Source organism: Selaginella moellendorffii, unplaced genomic scaffold (genome assembly GCF_000143415.4).
Source record: "Selaginella moellendorffii unplaced genomic scaffold, v1.0 SELMOscaffold_101, whole genome shotgun sequence".
NCBI lineage: Eukaryota > Viridiplantae > Streptophyta > Lycopodiopsida > Selaginellales > Selaginellaceae > Selaginella > Selaginella moellendorffii.
This window is the reverse complement of record NW_003314362.1, coordinates 430,509-448,157: the sequence shown is the minus strand read 5'-3', so window position 1 is coordinate 448,157 and position 17,649 is coordinate 430,509. Positions and strand designations below refer to the sequence as shown.

General features: G+C 44.0%; 4 protein-coding genes across 7 annotated transcripts; 2 read left to right on the top strand and 2 right to left on the bottom strand.

Annotated features, from left to right (window-relative positions):
• Positions 1–211: 211 nt before the first annotated feature.
• Positions 212–3,103, bottom strand: LOC9629336 (pentatricopeptide repeat-containing protein At3g09040, mitochondrial). Its single transcript, XM_024663617.1, has one exon. The coding sequence runs from the start codon at positions 3,101–3,103 to the stop codon at positions 212–214; it is 2,892 nt and encodes a 963-aa protein (XP_024519385.1).
• Positions 3,104–3,134: 31 nt separating this feature from the next.
• On the top strand, positions 3,135–5,012 carry LOC9629006 (F-box/LRR-repeat protein 2). 2 transcript variants are annotated; one of them, XM_024663634.1, is made up of 6 exons: positions 3,135–3,305; positions 3,378–3,508; positions 3,566–4,195; positions 4,272–4,531; positions 4,585–4,753; positions 4,821–5,012. In XM_024663634.1, exons 3-6 carry the CDS (start codon positions 3,758–3,760, stop codon positions 4,962–4,964), a joined length of 1,011 nt encoding a protein of 336 aa, XP_024519402.1. In that variant the 5' UTR covers positions 3,135–3,305; positions 3,378–3,508; positions 3,566–3,757; the 3' UTR covers positions 4,965–5,012. The 2 variants fall into 2 exon arrangements, with proteins under 2 accessions (XP_024519402.1, XP_024519401.1); XM_024663633.1 differs by having other exon boundaries at positions 3,566–4,210.
• A 6,363-nt stretch (positions 5,013–11,375) lies between these two features.
• On the bottom strand, positions 11,376–12,538 carry LOC9629335. 2 transcript variants are annotated; one of them, XM_024663576.1, is made up of 2 exons: positions 12,493–12,538; positions 11,376–12,434 (listed from the first exon to the last, which is right to left on the bottom strand). In XM_024663576.1, the coding sequence occupies exon 2, from the start codon at positions 12,334–12,336 to the stop codon at positions 11,497–11,499; it is 840 nt and encodes a 279-aa protein (XP_024519344.1). In that variant the 5' UTR covers positions 12,337–12,434; positions 12,493–12,538; the 3' UTR covers positions 11,376–11,496. The 2 variants fall into 2 exon arrangements, with proteins under 2 accessions (XP_024519344.1, XP_024519345.1); XM_024663577.1 differs by having other exon boundaries at positions 11,376–12,430; positions 12,493–12,523.
• Positions 12,539–14,219: 1,681 nt separating this feature from the next.
• On the top strand, positions 14,220–17,276 carry LOC9629005. Of its 2 annotated transcripts, XM_024663601.1 has the most exons (3): positions 14,220–15,341; positions 15,434–16,381; positions 16,436–17,276. In XM_024663601.1, exon 1 carries the CDS (start codon positions 14,276–14,278, stop codon positions 15,071–15,073), a length of 798 nt encoding a protein of 265 aa, XP_024519369.1. In that variant the 5' UTR covers positions 14,220–14,275; the 3' UTR covers positions 15,074–15,341; positions 15,434–16,381; positions 16,436–17,276. The 2 variants fall into 2 exon arrangements, with proteins under 2 accessions (XP_024519369.1, XP_024519368.1); XM_024663600.1 differs by having other exon boundaries at positions 14,220–16,381.
• Positions 17,277–17,649: the final 373 nt, after the last annotated feature.

The window sequence follows — 17,649 nt, the reverse complement described above, 5'->3', positions numbered from 1 at the left end:
AGCAACCTGTATGAGAAAACGTGTAACAGAAGTATAGTCGTACTCGAGAAAGCCCATGAAAGAACAAAAATGATGCCATGCACTTGGAGCAGAGAGTTGAAGAACCATCTCCACTTGATCGAGTCCACGTTCTCTTATATACAAGCTCCAGGAGTATCAATTCAGGTGACTCAACCGTCAACGAGAGAAGTAGTCGGGGAACTCTACGCGGTCAACAGTTCCAGTATTGCTTGGAACCAAGCTTCACTGCGTGTTGGACTGCCCTCTTTGCCTGCTCGACATTCTCTTGCAACGTCGAGGATCCAAGAAGGATCAACCAGTCCAAACTTCTGGCATCGTTGGCCATGCCAGTGACAAGCTCCTCGGCATCAGCCAAGCGACCAGTCCGCCCAAGAAGATCTACAAAACACCCGTAATGCTCCGGTGTGGGAACCAGCCCATGATCCGCCACCATGTACTGGAAGTACTTGCAGCCTTCCTCAAGCATCCCAGCATGGCTGCAAGCAAAAAAGATGCTGAGAAAAGATACCTGGTTGGGAACTATACCCTCCAAGTCCATATCCCGGAACAATCCAATCGCTAGCTTGACATGCCCATTCTGGGCATATGCGACGATCAACGTGTTCCAAGACACGGAGTTCCTCACGGGCATGGCTGCAAAGACACGGTTTGCTTCGCGCAAGCTCCCACACTTTCCATACATGTTGAGCAGCGCATTGCCCAAGATGATATCGAAGCCGAATCCCAGCTCCATCGCTCGGGCGTGGAAGATCTTTCCCTCGACCAGAGCGTTGCAATCCGCGCAAGTGTCGAGAAGTGTGATGAACGTAACGTTGTCCGGCTTGACACCTTCGTTATCCATGCCCCGGAGAATCCCGAGCGCTCGTCTCTGGTCGCCGGTTTGAGTGATCGCCGCTGCCACCGCGTTCCATGCAATCGCATCCCTTTGCTGGAGCTTGCCAAACGCGAGCTCGGCTTCCATGGCGTTACCACACCGCCCATACATGTTTACGAGCGTTCCAAGCACCGCGTCCACGCTCTCGAATCCGCCCTCGCTTGCTTGGCGATGGATCTCTCGGCCCTCGGCGATTGATCCCAGCGTCGCGCACGCATCTAAGACGCTGATGAAAGTGATCCTGTCGGGACGAACTCCCTCCCGGATCATCGCCCAGTAAGTCTCTAGCGCTCGTCTTCCATCGCCATTTTGCGCAAAGGCCGAGATCAAAGCGTTCCACGATACCAAGTCCCGGATTCCCAGAATTCGGTTAAAAACGGACATGGCTTCCTCGAGTCTCTTACACTTTCCATACATCTTGATGAGGCTGTTCGCGACGATCACGTTGGAATCCATGCCAACCTCGGCTGCTCGCCTGTGGAAAACGATCCCGGAAGCGAGATCCATGGAGTTTGCGCAAGCATCGATCGTGCTCACGAATGTGACATCGTTTGGCTTCACTCCAGAGTGGTCCATCGTCCGGAAGAGCTCCATGGCTTCCTTGTCGCGATCGTTGTCCACGAGAGCACCTATGAGCGCCGTCCATGTCACAACGTTTCTCTCGGGCATGGACTGAAAGACCACCTTCGCTCGATCCACACACTTGCATTTTCCATACATGGTCACCAGCGCCGAGCACGCGACCACGTCGCCGCCATAGCCACTAGCGACGATCCTCTCGTGGAGAGCTCTTCCTTGTTTGATGGCATCGCCACCGTCGTTGGAGCAAGCTTCCAGCGCGAGCATGAGTGAGACTCTGCTCGACTTGCATCCCTCGAGATCCATCTCGCGGAAGATTTGCAGCGCTTCCTTGCCGGATCCACTCTGAGCGTAGGCCGCGAGGAGCGAGTTCCAGCAAATCGCGTCCTTGCGACACATCCCGGCGAAAACTTTCCTTGCATCCTCGAGGCTATGGCAGCGAGCATACATGTTGAGCAGCGCCGTCTGGAGCACCACGTCCTCGCTAGCGATCTTCTTCTCCATCGCGAGAGCATGGATCGTCCTGCCCTGCTCCAGCGAGTTGCATGCATCCACAACGCTCAAGAACGTCAGTCGATCCGGCTCGGGGCCGCTGGGATCGTCCAGCATTCTCTGGAAGAGATCGAGAGCTTCTTGGTCTCCATCCTGTGATCGAGAATAAGCCGAGATCATCGTGTTCCAGCTCACCACGTCTTTCCTCTTCATGGAATCAAAGAGCGCTCTGGCAGTGTCCAATGATCCTCGCTTGGAGTAGCAATCCACGAGGCAATTGGCGATGGAGAGATGGTCGTCATAGCCGGCTTCCACGACGAGCGAGTGGATAAGATCCTCGCGAGCAGTCGAGCTACGATCGTCCATGATCGAGCTAGACGCGGCGACAATGCTGAGAAAGGTGATGTGGTTGGGCTTGATACCTTCGAGAAGCATCGAGCGAAAGAGCTCCAGCGCCTGGGATCCACGATGGTTGTGAGCGCACGCGGAGACCAGTGCATTCCAGGTGATGGCATCCTTGAATTCGATCCCCTGGAAGACGAGCGTGGCATGATCTAGCATCCCCAGCTTGCCGTAAGCGTTGAGCAGCGCTGTGGCGATGGAGGTGGAGCGATCCAGGCCAGCAGCGACGACTAGCGCATGGATCTTGGCCGGATCGGCATTGACAGCTGCCATAAACGTGACGCAATTGGGATGCTCGCCGTCGAGCAGCATTTGCCGGAAGAGCGTCAGGGCTTCTCGCATTTGCCCGTTGTGGGCAAATGCCGCGATCGCAATGTTCCACGAGAAAACATTGCGATCTTCCATCTTGTGGAAGACTTCCAGGGACTCCGCCGCGCGGCCGCACTTTCCATACATTTCCATGACGAGATTCGCGAGGAACCTGTGACGCTCGAGGCCGCTGGAGACGATCTGTGCGTGGATGCGCTTACCCTCGCCCAGGGATCCGCGCTCGCGGCATTCTCGCAGAGCAGCCGCGAAGGCGTCCACCGCTGGCGATCGCTCGTCATCCCTGCAAATCTTCGTTGGATCGAGCGGCGGCTCCTCCTCCTTGTCAAGAACGATGCCATGCGATTGCGACGAAAACCATCGCCATCGCCACGGACGCCTTTGCCCTTTGTTAACCACATGGTTCATAAGATTAGGTCAAAATAGCAAAATGGGGAGAACGAGAAGGAAGAGGGCTCGCGATGGCGATGGCGATGGCGAGGACGATGCCACCACTGGCGGCCTCGATGACGATACCCTGCTCCACATCTTCGATCGCATTTCAACGAGGGAGCTCCTGACGCGGGCCGCGTTTGTCTGCCGCCGCTGGAATCGCTTGTGCCAATCTCATGTAAGTAAAGTTATGTGGTTAGTGAAGAAGATAAGAGTTGATCTGATGGAGCATGGTATTTCTTCTCGTTAGGTGCGTGAGATTGTGCCTCGTTTCGGTGACTTCTCTCGGTGGCTGCATTCTTCGGTCTGGCTCAAACCAAAAGACGTCATCAAACTAGCTCGCAAGCACGCATCGACCATCACAAGCATTACTTTTCCTCGGTATGTATGGCTCTTCTCGCGCTTTTTCTCTATCTCCTTGCTTATAATCTTGTCCAGATCGCAGAAGGACGCAGAGAAGATTGTCTCTACTGTCTCTGCCCTTCCTCATCTTCGCCACCTCTCTGCCGCTTTTTCTGATGATAATTTCCCTCCATATCTTGCTGAGGCCCTTTCACCGCACCTCCAGAGCCTCGATGTTTTCAGCCGAGACCATGATGTGTCTAGTTTTTTCCGTGCATTGCCTTCTCGATGTCCTCATCTCCACACCTGAAGCTTCTGGGTGCGAGTGTGACTTGGCCTAACGGTGGCCTTGCCGTCACGCTTAAAAGCTTCACTTTGTCCCTCACCACGCTCCATATCTCTAGCAGTGACTTTGGTTGGGATCATCTCAATGACATATTCAAATGCTGCTCAAACCTGTCAGATCTTGGTGTTGTATCATCCGATCTGTTGATACTCGATCATGCTTCCATCAGCCCAATGCCACCTTCTCTCACGTCTCTCAGGCTTTGTGTCTCCCCTGGAATCTCTGTTGCTTATGATCGCTCTGCGCCCTGGAAGTTGATTAAAGACAGTGGCCGCCAGCTCCAAGCCCTTTACGCGGAGTCTACGTTTAGTGGAACGTGGCAAGCAATCTGTAAAGCATGCACCAATCTCAAGGTCCTCGATTTATCTACTTGTGATGAGGTTGTGATTACACAGGTATACTTCCATTTTTACTTTGTTTTATGTTGATCGAAACACATCCATTGTGCCTTTGCAGTTTGAAGAGAAGACTCTCTGTAAAATTCCATTTGCTCTTCGGAACCTTGAGAAAGTTTGTCTTCCAACTGCCAGTGACAATATCCTTTTACAGTTTGGACGTTTTTGCTCTCATCTGATTGAGTTTGAGCTCAACCAAATCTCTCGCAAGACAGGTGCATGTAATGTGCAAGACAAAGGAATCATGGCTCTGGTAGAAGGATGCAACAAGCTCCAAGTTATGAGTTTTGTTAATTGCACCATCACCAATAGATCCATGAGGTATGAAATGTTTCTTTCACTTTTTCCTTTACATGATCAAAGATTTCTATAAGGTTTATTGCGTTCCATTGTCCTTGCTTGAGGGCTCTGAATCTTTTCGGATGCAAGCTTATCGACGATGAGGCTGTTGCAATACTCGTCCCACGATTGAGTAACTCTCTTTACTGCTTGAATCTGGATTGCTGCCCTCGAATCTCTGCTGCAACGCTGGAGTTTTTCCGAGTGAGTAAACTTTAATTGTTTTCAAGCAAGTTTTTTTTTTTTAAATCTCTTTTCTTGTTATCGCTAGGAACGAGCATCAAAGGTTGAGCTCTTGGTGATCCATAAAACACTGCACAACAAACTGGGTGCCTTGATTAAATGTATCAAGGCAGATCGTCCATTGCTCAATATCAAGGCAGGGGCAGGTAGCTCCAATTGTGCTTTGTGGTGATGTTCTCTGGTAAGTTTAAAAAGTATGTAAACAGGAATGGATCAGTTATGATCCTGTCATACAAGCACGTACCTGCATTTTATTTTTATTTTTTTCTGTTTTTCCGCCACTAGACTTACAACATTACAAGCTCTGATCCACTGAATTGCCACCCAAGCTCCTCAGTTGATCTCTGTTTAACACACAGCATGATCATGTTTTCTCTTCTTCCACTTCGAACCTCTGTCGTCTTTGTCAGTCTCAGAGTCTGATTCCTGCGTTCCAGTCATTCTTCTAAGTTTCTAGCAATGAAAAGAAATGCTGTCTTCCACGTTGAAACAGTGTAATCACCTTGCTCATTCTCTCCAAACCAATGATTAATGAAAGCATTACTCTTGTGCTGCAACTTTTACTGTTGCAATATTCTGCTGTAAAACAATTTTCTAAAGCCAATTGCATTTCCTCCAAATTAAATACAAGGGTAATTGCATCTTCTCCAAATCAAATACAAGGACATGTCAATCCACTTTCCCTTTTGTTCTTTGCTAAGAATGTTAAGTCAAAGTCAAAAAGACCTCTACCCTCTAAAAGTTTAGGGTTCTAATATGTTAAGTGGAGTTTAATTTAAATTTATTTTATTTAAATAAAATGAATAAGTAAATACTTTTTAAAAGACTTTATTGCACTTGTTTGGCAATTAGCAAATACAAAATTTTCATTTCTTTCTGTATTGCTAAACCAGTACTTGAAATTAGCAATTTAGTAGACACATAAAAAAGGCAACTAAGACACTTAGGCTACCAGGAGTACAGACAAAAAAAACCTATAAATCTTTATTGTATATACATCTTTATGTGTGTGTTTATGTATCAAAAAATATATTTATAATTTTTTAGTAGGATAATTATTTTTTAAACATTGTTTTACTTAAAAATGTTTTTTGGAAGTTGAAGAGAAAAGTTTCTTCAATTTTACTAATATTTTTAATTTTTAAATGTTTTATATATATATGCCAAGTTTGCTTATTCACATATATTTTATCTTAATGTATAATTATTTTCAACCTTGTTACAACCACTACTTTCCAGAAGAGTAAATAAAATATATGTGTTCTAAAAACCCTATATACTTTTTTATCCAAGTTAATAAAAAAACTTAAATAATTTTATATATTATTTATTAAAATAATACAATTTGTAGTTTATGATGGTATTCATTTAAGTTTTCCTTGAATGTAAATGCATAAAGGTTTTATATATATAATTTAAAAATATTATTACATAAATGATATAATATAGCTAAGACTTACTCATTATTCTTAGTAACTTTTGAGTAGTAATAGTTAGGTTTTCAATCTCTAAAGAATATATTTTTAATTTAATTTGTACATATTAAATTATGTTTTTTTTAAAGTGACATAACTTTACATTCCCCTATATTATAACTCTCTCCTCTAAATTTGAAAGTGCAAAATATATACTTTTTAAATTTGTTTAATTCTTGTCTCTTTGCCAATACACTTTGCAATCAAGACAATCTTGCAAAAGCTAAATGAGTGTTTTCCATGTCATCGATGCTCTTGGGACCAACTCTAGGCAGGAGGATACATTTCAAAGGTGGCAACATCTTGATGTTTCTGGTGTTGGTTTAGGGTGATTGGTATCACAGGATGGACGATGAAATTCAGGGGAAGATACAAACGTTGTGTGACTTAATTGACTCCTGGAAGGAATTTGAGGTGTTCCAGCACACCAAGCTCAACAGCATCGATAGATGAAGTGGTCTTAGCACTATATTGCCATGTAATTCCTTTGCTTTTGCTTTGGCTAGGGTCTTGCAAATCTGTAGCGGGGCCATACATAGACCACAGCAAGATCATCAATCGTAATCACTCTCTTGATATATTAATGTATGAATTACTGCATTTAAACACTAATGCATTTAAGCCAGGCTGCTTTGGTGTTTCTACTTTTTGTGTTTGCCACTTTTCAGAATGTGTTGTGTCTACCTCAGGCAGAAGGGGTAGTTGATGCTAATGTTGTCTTTGGATGCTAATGCTGTCAACAGAATTCAGGATTTGATCTGTATCCTACCATTGGAGATTAGGCTGTCTTTGAGGATTTTCGGGAGATTGATGCTGACCATGTTCAGGTCTTTGAGGAACTCTCCAAAGATGTATAATCAAATAGGCAAGAACAAAAGTAATAACAACAACAATATCAACGTCAGTATAGATGAGGAAGTCAAGGAAAGAAAATGTATCAGCTGTCTGAAAAACTTGAAAGAACAATAATACGATCATTTCCTTATTTGGATGTAAACCTCTAGCAGATCACAAACAAGTAACAACATCATGGTCACAAGTCCTGGTCAATCCACTATCCCGAAAAAGGACAAATCATTCTATATTAACAACAATTAAGCAAAACTTTGTCAAGGATAATTAATTAGCTTGAATGATAGTCAATCATCACTAATGATTGCTAGATGCAAAATACTAGCTTTAATATTGAAGATAATAAGCCAAAATGCCTTCCCCAAAAACTTTTAACAAATGGAATAATGAACATAAAACTTAAAGAATTAAAAGTTCGAAGAAATCTATAGCCAAGTCTCACTTAATCATGGTCACAAATCTTGCATGAACTAATGTCAATGTTAAAGAAAAAATCACGGTACAACCCACAATATCTTCCTCAACACGTCAAAAAGCTAAATTTATGATGCCAAAGCTAATGAAAAGCATGTTTGCATCAATCTAAAATATAAGCATAATAAAGTTATGCTAAATAAGTCATTACCAAACCAATCTTCCATGAATCTATATTCTATAAAATGTAGCTCACTTTATAACAAACACAAAAAGAATTATCGATGATCGATTTATTCTCAACTCAAATCTAACAAAAAACCAACTTTAATATCGATCACTAACTTTTCCTCTCGTAAAACTAGTATAGTCCATAAATCACTTTTCAAGGAAAAGCCAAATCTCAACCCCTACTAAACAATGTTATCTAGAATACAATTAACTCAACTTGCTACTCAGTTTGTTTGAATGATAATATAGTTACTAGCTCGCAAATATATGAATGCCAATAACACAAAGCTATAACTAAATCATTAATACTATTTACATTAAAACTAGCGAAACTCAATATCAATCTTGTGAATCTCAACATCAACAATGTCAATGATAAAGCATCACTTCAATGCTATCAATATCAGAATAAAACTAAAAGAAAGCAAGAATGAATCACTACTTTAAATCCTTTAGCAACCAAGCTAACCAAAGTCAAAGATACCTTACTCAGTATTTGAGACTAATTTTTCAACAATACTTACCTACAAATAACAGATATCAAGGAAGGATTCACCACATTTAAAACTTAATGTAATCCAACATCACAAAATAAATGCAACCAAATGATATTGACAGAGATAGAGTTGATACGCTAACATGGAAAAACCATATAAACCCATAACACAATCCTTTGCAACACTATTTGGTAAAATAAGCCCATCATTACTAAATTATCATCGAGTAAAGGAAGTGTTAATAGTCCTTAATGAAGTTTACACAAAATTATTAGTCGTAGAGCAACTTTAACTTGCCTTCACAAGACCTAAATATTAAACTCACATCATCGAGTTATATACTTGTTTAATAAAAAAATAACACCCTATATTGAGTTTGGTCCCTCAATATTTGTTAAATAATAATTTACTATGTTTACTAAACACCCTCGTTATTATGCCTCTTATGTTAGTTTCATTTCGGTCCCATTTGCTATTTATGGAAAGTGTCTAGATTTGTTAATTTGGCATATTTATAAAATGTAAAGATTGTCCTAAACACAATGGTGTTAGTTCTATATCCAAATTTGTAATTTAGCACCATTCCATATTTAGTATATTTCAAACTTATTCCAAAGACTAACTCTTGGTATTAAAAGAGACTAGGGGTGAAAGCCCAAAGTGTGCATTCCTCAACGGGGGGGTTCCAAATGTATAATAAGGATAGTGGGTAGATTAAGTGTGGCTGACCAACGTGAAGTATATTTTAACTCCTATTTGCATGCATGTCTTTGTTTTGCATTTGGCTTGGGTCTAAGCCCAAGTTTCATACCATGGTACCCATATCCTCGTGTTAGGCCATCAGTATACTAAAATAGCGCTAGACTCTGTTTAGCTTCGTTTTGTATGTTGGTCCTAGCATTGGAATATTAGATGCTTTAGGACTGTTCTTATATTGCTCCGTACTCTTGTCCCTTTACTTTTTAGGTTGAACACTCAAGAGTTGCACCGTGTTTCAGTTTTTTCGTTCCTTGGTTGTAACTTTGGAAGTTTGGCTCCATTCTTTCATTTAGTGGCCCACTTGAAACTCAAATTCTACTCCACTATCCTTAGACATGTGGTATATGATATGTAGCATATAAAGGGTTTAGGGTCCACTTCATAATTATCCTATAGTATAGGATAAAGGGTGAAAACCACATGTGCTACATCCACCAAAGAAGACTTCCTTGAAGCACCACCACCACCAACCTTGAGTATCTCAACACACTCTCCCATCATAGTCATTATGCCATGCATCTTCTCTTGCATCTCTTGCTAATTTTTGTTGAGGGCTTGCAGCTTATACAAAACATCATGGGTAATCCAAACCTCTGTAGCTTCATTAGTTCCACTATTGTGACCACCTTCGTCATTAGGATTCTAGCATTTCTATTGGTCAGCCATCACAACCAACCTCCCTTTGATACCAATGGAGGAAGGAGCCTCACCACTCAATTCTTGCCTAGAGGTCTCCTCACTAGGATCCTCCTCCAGCACCAAAACCTCATCCATAGGTTCCTCCATCGGTTCTTGTTCCATAAGAGGCTTGTCCTCCACTATAGTATGGGTTTGGGAGAGCAATTGAGGAAATTACTGAGAAATGGCTAACACTCTTGTATGTATGTAATAACTAGCTAAGCGAGTAAGGATCCAGTAGACAGTGGTACCTAGAAGTGGACCTTGGCAAAGGGATCTTATCTATAGCTAAAGTGAAGGTGGTGGATTGATGGGAAATGTAGTTGAACTTTAAGTCCTAAGTTCCTGGGAAGGGTTTTGCTCTGGCATAGCTATCACTAAGTGATCTGCTTTTATTCTTTGCTAGAATTAAGGATAGAAATGAGTCAATAATTTGCTTGAAAAAATTTATGGTTTACAATTTGGTATTGAAGCCTCTCATGCACAAGCAAACCAAGCATTCCAAGCCTCTAGGATCCTAACTTCCCAAGGTTCCACAAAACTTGTTCATAGACCACTTTAACATCCCAAGTCTTTAGGTGTGTTGCACACTTTGGGACCTTGGGAAGAAACACTATTGCCTAAGGGTCATGGCATATGCACCTCACTCTCCACCTCGGAATCTGAAAGGAAGGTTGTTATGTACCAATTTTGACCACATGGTCAACGTGAGTCAAAGGTAAGCTCAAGGCTATAGGGGATTTATCTTACCTTAAAAGCTCACAATGGCGGTGGCAGTGCGGTCAAGCTTTTGAGATAGCTTGAAGGTGGTTGGGTGGTGAATAATCTAAAGAGGAAGTGTATCTTTGACTAGGGCTAGGCCTCTTTATTTTTGCTATTTAGTGCAATGGTATTAGAGGAGTTGGTTGCAATGGCCAACCAAGAGGAATGTTGGAGTTCTAATGACAAAAGTGGTGTCAGTGGTGGAGCTGACAAAGCTATGGGGGTTTGGACTATCCATGATGTTGTGCATGAGTTGCGAAAGGAGATGCATGGCATGATGGTTACAATGGTAGAGTGTGTTGAGGTACTCAAGGCTAGTGGTGGTGGTGCTTTAAGGAAGCCTTCCTTAGTGGATTGACTTATGATTGTAACTTTTTCAGTGATGGTGGTGTGGATAAATGTTTAGCTTGACTAGCTGATGTGAAGAAGTTTTTGGCTGCCTAAAGAGCTCTAGATGCAAAGGCTTTAATGGTTATTCCAATGGTTTTGCGAGATACGAGTCTTCAGTGGTGGAATTAACTTGAAGAGTCTTGCGTTGCAAATAAAAAACCACATGTGTTTACTATGGATGAGTTTGAGAAACAACATATCATACCCAAATAATCTGGTAGCCACTAATTTAATGCTTTACCTATTATTTCACGATGGCAAATTTAATAAGGGAGAGAAAATTACATGTAAAGTTTCCTGGTAAAATGCTAAATAAACTGAATATTGGTCCAAAAAGTTTTTATGCCAAGAAGAGCAGAGGGAAGCAATATTGTCCTGCTTCAACAAACTGTGCAACAACCTTGTAGAGTATCCACTATGATAAAGCTTGTGTTGAAACTATAATCCACCTTGGAGTGGTCACCCACTCACACCTTTGTAACTTAAATATTTATGGATCTCTTAATTAATTTTTTAATCACTGCATCTAATAATATTTATGGACTTTTTTATTACCAATTTTCCTTTTACATACTTCCCATATACCTATATACTTAGAGCAAATTTCCATTCATTATCATTTGGCTTACGGCCCCAACAGAGCTCTCTAATGATTGTCCTTGGACGGATTTATATGTCCATTTATGATATCCGCAATCTCCTGGGCTGCCCGGCCCTTTGCCTCTGCCAGGATATGAGCATCAGCAATCACGGAATTACTGATGACCTCAACGGTAAAGCGGACGATCTTCAGCTCAGCAGACACACACGTAGTCTTGCCGCTGCGGTTCCTCTCCAAGTTGACACTACTCCAGTACATTGTCGTTTGGGGATTGCGAGCACGGCCCTGGAAAGAATATGAAGTATAGAGTGAACGCCTGTAGCTGCCTTCTACTGTAGAATCCATGGCATGGGTTGCATTCTTGATCATTTGGATCACGCCCGCACCAGCTTTAGACGGGTCAATAGCAGTCTCCTGTATGAAGTCATGCACCGTTGACAGTAACTGATTATAACTTGACTTGTTCTCGATGGCGATGCTGCTTGCTCCTGCAAACTTAACATACTGCGGGAAAGTGGACACCAGGATCTGGAGGAATTTGGCAAAATCCTCCGATTGTTTGTTGGCCTGGTCTGTAAGCTCCGTCAGTAGTGGAACATATTTAGCAATAGACATCGCTGTGGCAATAAAGGTGGCAAGGACGTCAGTGTGGTACTTGGGGTTTCTGTAGAACTCCAGCTGTGACGACGCAGTGTCATCAGGACCATTCACAACTTCGGCCCCAGGTGCAACAATGTCATTATTTGTCGGTACTTCTATCACTACTGACAGGGGTTGAGATGAGCGGATGTAGCTGCGAGCTTTTGAAATCATGGCAGACTTAGTGAAAACCTGTAGGTTGTGTCGAGCCTCGTCCTCACTGAGAAGCTGTGGTAGGCTTCCCATTGTTCTGCTCTTGTGGCCTGCTCGAGCTTGACTGAGAAAGAGAAGAAAGTCAATAGAAGAGTTGCTCTCCTGCAAAGAGGGAATTGTTCAAGATCTACCTGCAGAAGCACACTTGTGAGAATAAGGTTTGAGAGGGGAAAGAAAGACTGAACACACAATTGCTGGACGTGAAAGGAGATCAAATAACAGGCCTTGGTGTTAACCGTGATGGATCACTGGGATCTTTATAGCTGGAGCTCAGAATTTGGTAGTATGTCAACTTTGAACATGTGACATTATCAACAGCCAGATCTGTGCTGCATAATAAAAGTGAGTCCATTTGCAGAGACTGAAAACAAAATTGCATTGGTATACTCTAGGCATGCTTATAGCATGCACCGTCATTCTTTAAGCTCATGTCCTTGATCATTCATGACACATTTGTTTTGCATGTACTCGTCAAGGGCAGAGCGGTCATTCCAGCTATTGACGACGTACGTACCCTTGCAAAAAATAAAAAGATGGACCACATAGGTTGGTGTACAGTTCTAGCCCTTGTCTGGACCTAGATGCCATAATTAATGATTTAGAAATAATTAATTATGCCAGAGGCAACCATTAATATTTGTCAGGACACCCTAAAGTGATAAGAAAGTGATGTTTCACCATCATTTCCTATAAGTGAGATTGGGGCCCACTTGTAGCAGCTCTACGCCCATGTCCTTAATAATTTATGACAATGTTTTTTGCAAGGGTATGTAGGTTGGTAGCTATGATCTTGCAATCTCAACAATGAAGCTGAATTTGACCTCTTGAGGTTGTCAAAATTGGGGACCACCCATGTCCTTGACCATTCACAATTTTTTATTTTTATTTTTATTTTGCTAGGGTATGTACATACTTGTCAATTGCATCCAGTTCTTGAGGACGTGCATACCCTTGCAAAAAGCCTTTGCAAAAAAAAAAATGTCATGCTGGATGGTGTACATTTCTAGCCCTTGTCTGGTCTAATGCCATAATTAATGATTTCTGTGAGGGCTAAGGGTGTATTGGTTATGCCAAGCAAGATTTGACATGAAACCATAGGATTATTTTTAAAATATTCTATGGCTTGTGGGATATAAGGCTGTAACGCCTTAAGGGTTGGGAGGTTGGCATAAGGTTTGCTCGCTTGTTCGTTTCAAGATTGGGGCCCACATGTCCTTGATAATTTATAACAATGTTTTTTGCAAGGGTATATAGGTTGGTAGCTATGACCTTGCAATCTCAACAAGTATAGCATGCTGTATATTACATTGTCAATCTTTAATGTAGCGCATGTGATCATAAGATAATATTTAAATATACTGTCATCATGGATCATTAAAACCTTGGGGGATAAATAGAGATAAAATAGCCACTAAAGGCTCTTTTGTCAAGTAGGTTGTCGAAATTAAAGCCCTATATATAAACCATGTCCCTTATCATTCATGACATTTTTTTTTTGCAAGGGTATATACTTACTTGTCAATTGCAATGGGTCATTCCAGCTCTTGACGACATACGTACCCTTGCAAAACAAAAAAATGTCATGCTGGACCAGCTATGATCTTGCAATCTCAACATTGCTATAGCAGAACTGTCAAAAAAGTGATATTTCACAGTCATTCCATATTGGGGCCATGTCCTTGATGATTTATGATATGTTTTTTTTGCAAGGGTACGTAGGCTGATGTATAGTTCTAGCTATGATCTTGCAATCTCAAAAAGTATAGCATTCTATTAAGAAAGTGATATTTCACTGTCATTCCTTGGAACTTCAAGATGGCCCCATGTCCTTGATCATTCATTGCAATTGACATCGTTTTTTGCATGCTCAAGCTCTTGGTGGTATATAAAGCTGGAATGACTACCCATCTGAACATCCGCTCCTTTCTCGTTGTCTCTAGATCACTCTGCTCTTTATCCCGCTTTTATATTCATGGCGCTGCCATTGCTGATGAATAACAATGAGTTCAATCACGCTTTAGAGGTGTTCAGGAACGTGAGCTCCAACTCCAAGGCGGTCTCTCGAGCACGATTCCTGCATGTTGACGCTCATGTGGCCACTGATGTAGATGTCTACATTCCTGTAGCTATTGCTGTGAACGCCCCGCCTCTTCCTGGAGCAAATGCCGAGGTTTACAAGCTACCAAGGTTCCATGTCCACGCCTTGGCAACTTTTACGGCTGTTGGAATGCAACTCGCCCACTACTCTCCAAAGCTCATCACCGATCCCGCCGAGGCCAGCCAACAGGCCAAGCATTTCCAGCAGTTTCTGACAGTGCTTGTCACCACATTCCCGCAGTATGTTTACCTCACGGCAGCGGCCAGCGAGGACATGTCTGGCAGCTGCGACACGATCTGGAAAGACGTCAGCGACTACCTGCAGCGCACCCACGACACTGAGACCGCTAACCAGATTACCAAGACTTTGCAAAAGGCGCTGCTGCACGTCCCTACGTTTGCGCACGTCGAGGACAACACTAGTGTTCGGGCGCTGTACACGCTCTTCTCCTTCAGGTCGCCAGCCACAAACCCGGAGTTAAATATGTATTGGGCGGACGCCACCATGACAAAGAAGGCGGGGAAGATCACCACCTGGGAAGCCACCATAACCATCACCAGCTTCACCGCTAAACTCAACAGTAATTCCTTGGCTGCTGACGCCAACGCCTTGGCCAAAGTAAAGGCCATGAGTGTTCAGAGCCTTGTGGAGGCGATAAACTTTTTCGATTAATACCATGAGGAAAATCTCCTAAAGAATATTCCTGTGACAGCTTTCGTGACGGTGACTTATCAGCATATACTCTTGTCAACGTTGTGATCCATTGATTGGCCTTTCCAGGAAATATCACATCCCCGATGTTCTCTACTCATCCTCTCAAATCCCAGCCCGAATCCAGAGTGCTTCACGATCCCATCGTCGCCAATCCAGTACCACTCGTATGTAGTTCTTCTACATACGAGCCTGCAAGAATCAAGCACACCATTTCAGTGGCCCGGAGGTCTTACGAAACTCTCAAATCCCCATACCTTTGCATCTGGCTCCCCAGGAGAATCAAAGCCAGAGCTCTTGAAAGTCGTGTTTTTCTTCCAGGTCGGCGAGCTTGTGGGAGGGAGCCTTTTCCCGCCTCGCGCACTAGCATGCCGCCATCTGGCCATCATCGCTATGAAACGCGTTTTGATAGTCGCATACAACGACGGGCCCTTGGAAGAGCTGCTCTGCGAGATACCTGGAATGAGAAGATCACCAGAAAACGTTGATTTTGGTTTCCCTCTAACACACCTTTGGTGCTTGCTCCATTGCACAGGAGTTTCGAAGGGAAAGTCTTTCACGCATAAGATCACGCAAAGGAAAGAATAAATCTCGATTGCTTGTGTGTAAGTTATCCTTCCGATTTGCAGGAATGAGGAGCGGACGCCTTGTCAAGGATGCGGTCGGTGAGCACAGATCTCTGGGAGGAAATCGTCTCCAGCGGCCTCGCTAATCTCGTCATGGAAATGTATGGAAAGTGCGGCTGCTGATCGTGGCGTGAGCTTGCCGTAGACGTTGAGCAGCACTGTGGCGATGGAGATTCTGCGGTACTTGCTTGTGTGCCTCAGCTTTCAGCTTCCCAAGATCCTGGGCGAAAGCTTGCAGGAGCTGGCTGGCAGAACCTCGTGGGAGACCAGTGGGGCAAATGCGAGCTCATTATCTTAGGCCAGCGGCGACGAATACCGCGTGGATCTGAGGCGTTGAATGAAGAAGCATGAGTGCCACCGCTTCTCGCATCGGGCAAATGCCGCCGTCGCAATGTTCCACGAGAAAACATCTCAATCTTCCATCTTGTGGAAGGCTCCCAAGGCGTCTGCCGCTCTTCCAGGGGGTCCAATTCAAGGACGCCGTCACCTGGATGTCGGAGTTGGCACTCTGTCAAAGGGATCAAAAGAGCAGTGAAAGGACACAAAGGCAGTGTAAAGAGAGAAAAGAGCTGCAAACCTGTTTGCGCGACAGGTGGATTGACCATATACATCAGAAATACAAGAGTCCCAGCACCAAGCCGAGGTACGCATATACTTCCCTCGCATTCATGTGTTAACTTCCATGAACACTACACAGGGTAGGAGCAGGCAAGACAAGAAGGCCAAAGACGAGGCACTCTTGCGTTTGGAGGCCGAGAAACTAGCCAGGGAGAAAGCCGAAGCGGCGGCCAAGCAAAGAGTGGAAAGGATACAGAGGAAGTCCGAGGCGGACTTGCGGGCTCACAGGGACGAGATACACAAGCTGGAGCAGGAAGTTTGCAAGCTCAAGCTCAGTGCTAGGGAGCTAAGCTTGTCAATGGATCTGAGCGAGCAGGACGCGGTGGCGATGGTGTGGGGCTGACTGACTGGTTTGGCTTTCTTTGTATAATAGGGGACTATGGAGTTAGCTTTGCAAACGAGTGCTATGGTTGCTTCCTCGACGTTCTGGGAAGAGCGGGGCGTTTGGAAATCGCCGAGGATATGATTTGCAACATGCCGTTCGAGCCGAGTGCCTGCAAAACGCACAGCGACATCGCTCGAGCACTGCGGGTGACAAACTACATCAACCATTTCGCTCCAGACAAGAAGACGCAGTCGTGCATGCTTCTGGCCAACACGTACGCTGCCTGGTGGCTATGGACCCGTGCCATCGGCCTTGCTACTCGGGCAGGAGACGAGAGAGCGCTCGAAGAGTTTTTCGAGGAACTTGAGCAAGAACAAGAAGCTATTGAGATATCGTGACGAGTTTCACGACTTTTTCGTTTCAAACTGCGAGAATCGCTGCTGTGCTCCAGATTCTCTCGACAGCGTCGTCGATCCGGGAGAGAAAATTCTAAGACTTGGGAGAGAGAACAGCTTTCTCTTCTCAAAAGTTTTGCGCTGCCTATTGTTTATCTCCAGAATCTAATCACCTGGAAAACAAACTTATTGTTTATCGAGATGGAACTAAAACTCGAGCCCTTTGTGCACTGCGAGCACGGGCACAAAGGCAGCGTTGATCCGCTCCACAAGGATATTGTTCCATAAGCGTGCTAACCATGGAAGGCGCTGCTGGGCTCAGGCAAGCGAGCAAGACTAGAATGGCTTCCAGGAACAAGCTCCATTGTGCCCGAGTGGAGGGAATCAAGGAGCGCAAGCCTCGCAGAGAGCCAAGCAGCACAGTGATCTCTACGTTCCTTGCAGCTTGATGGGCATGTCTGGCTGCCTGGTTGAGGCGAGAATGTAGTTGCCTGGAACGCTTGGATCTTGGGCGTCACCTGGCGAAGAATCCCTCGTGCTCTGGACGCATTCGAGACCACGGATGGAATCCCT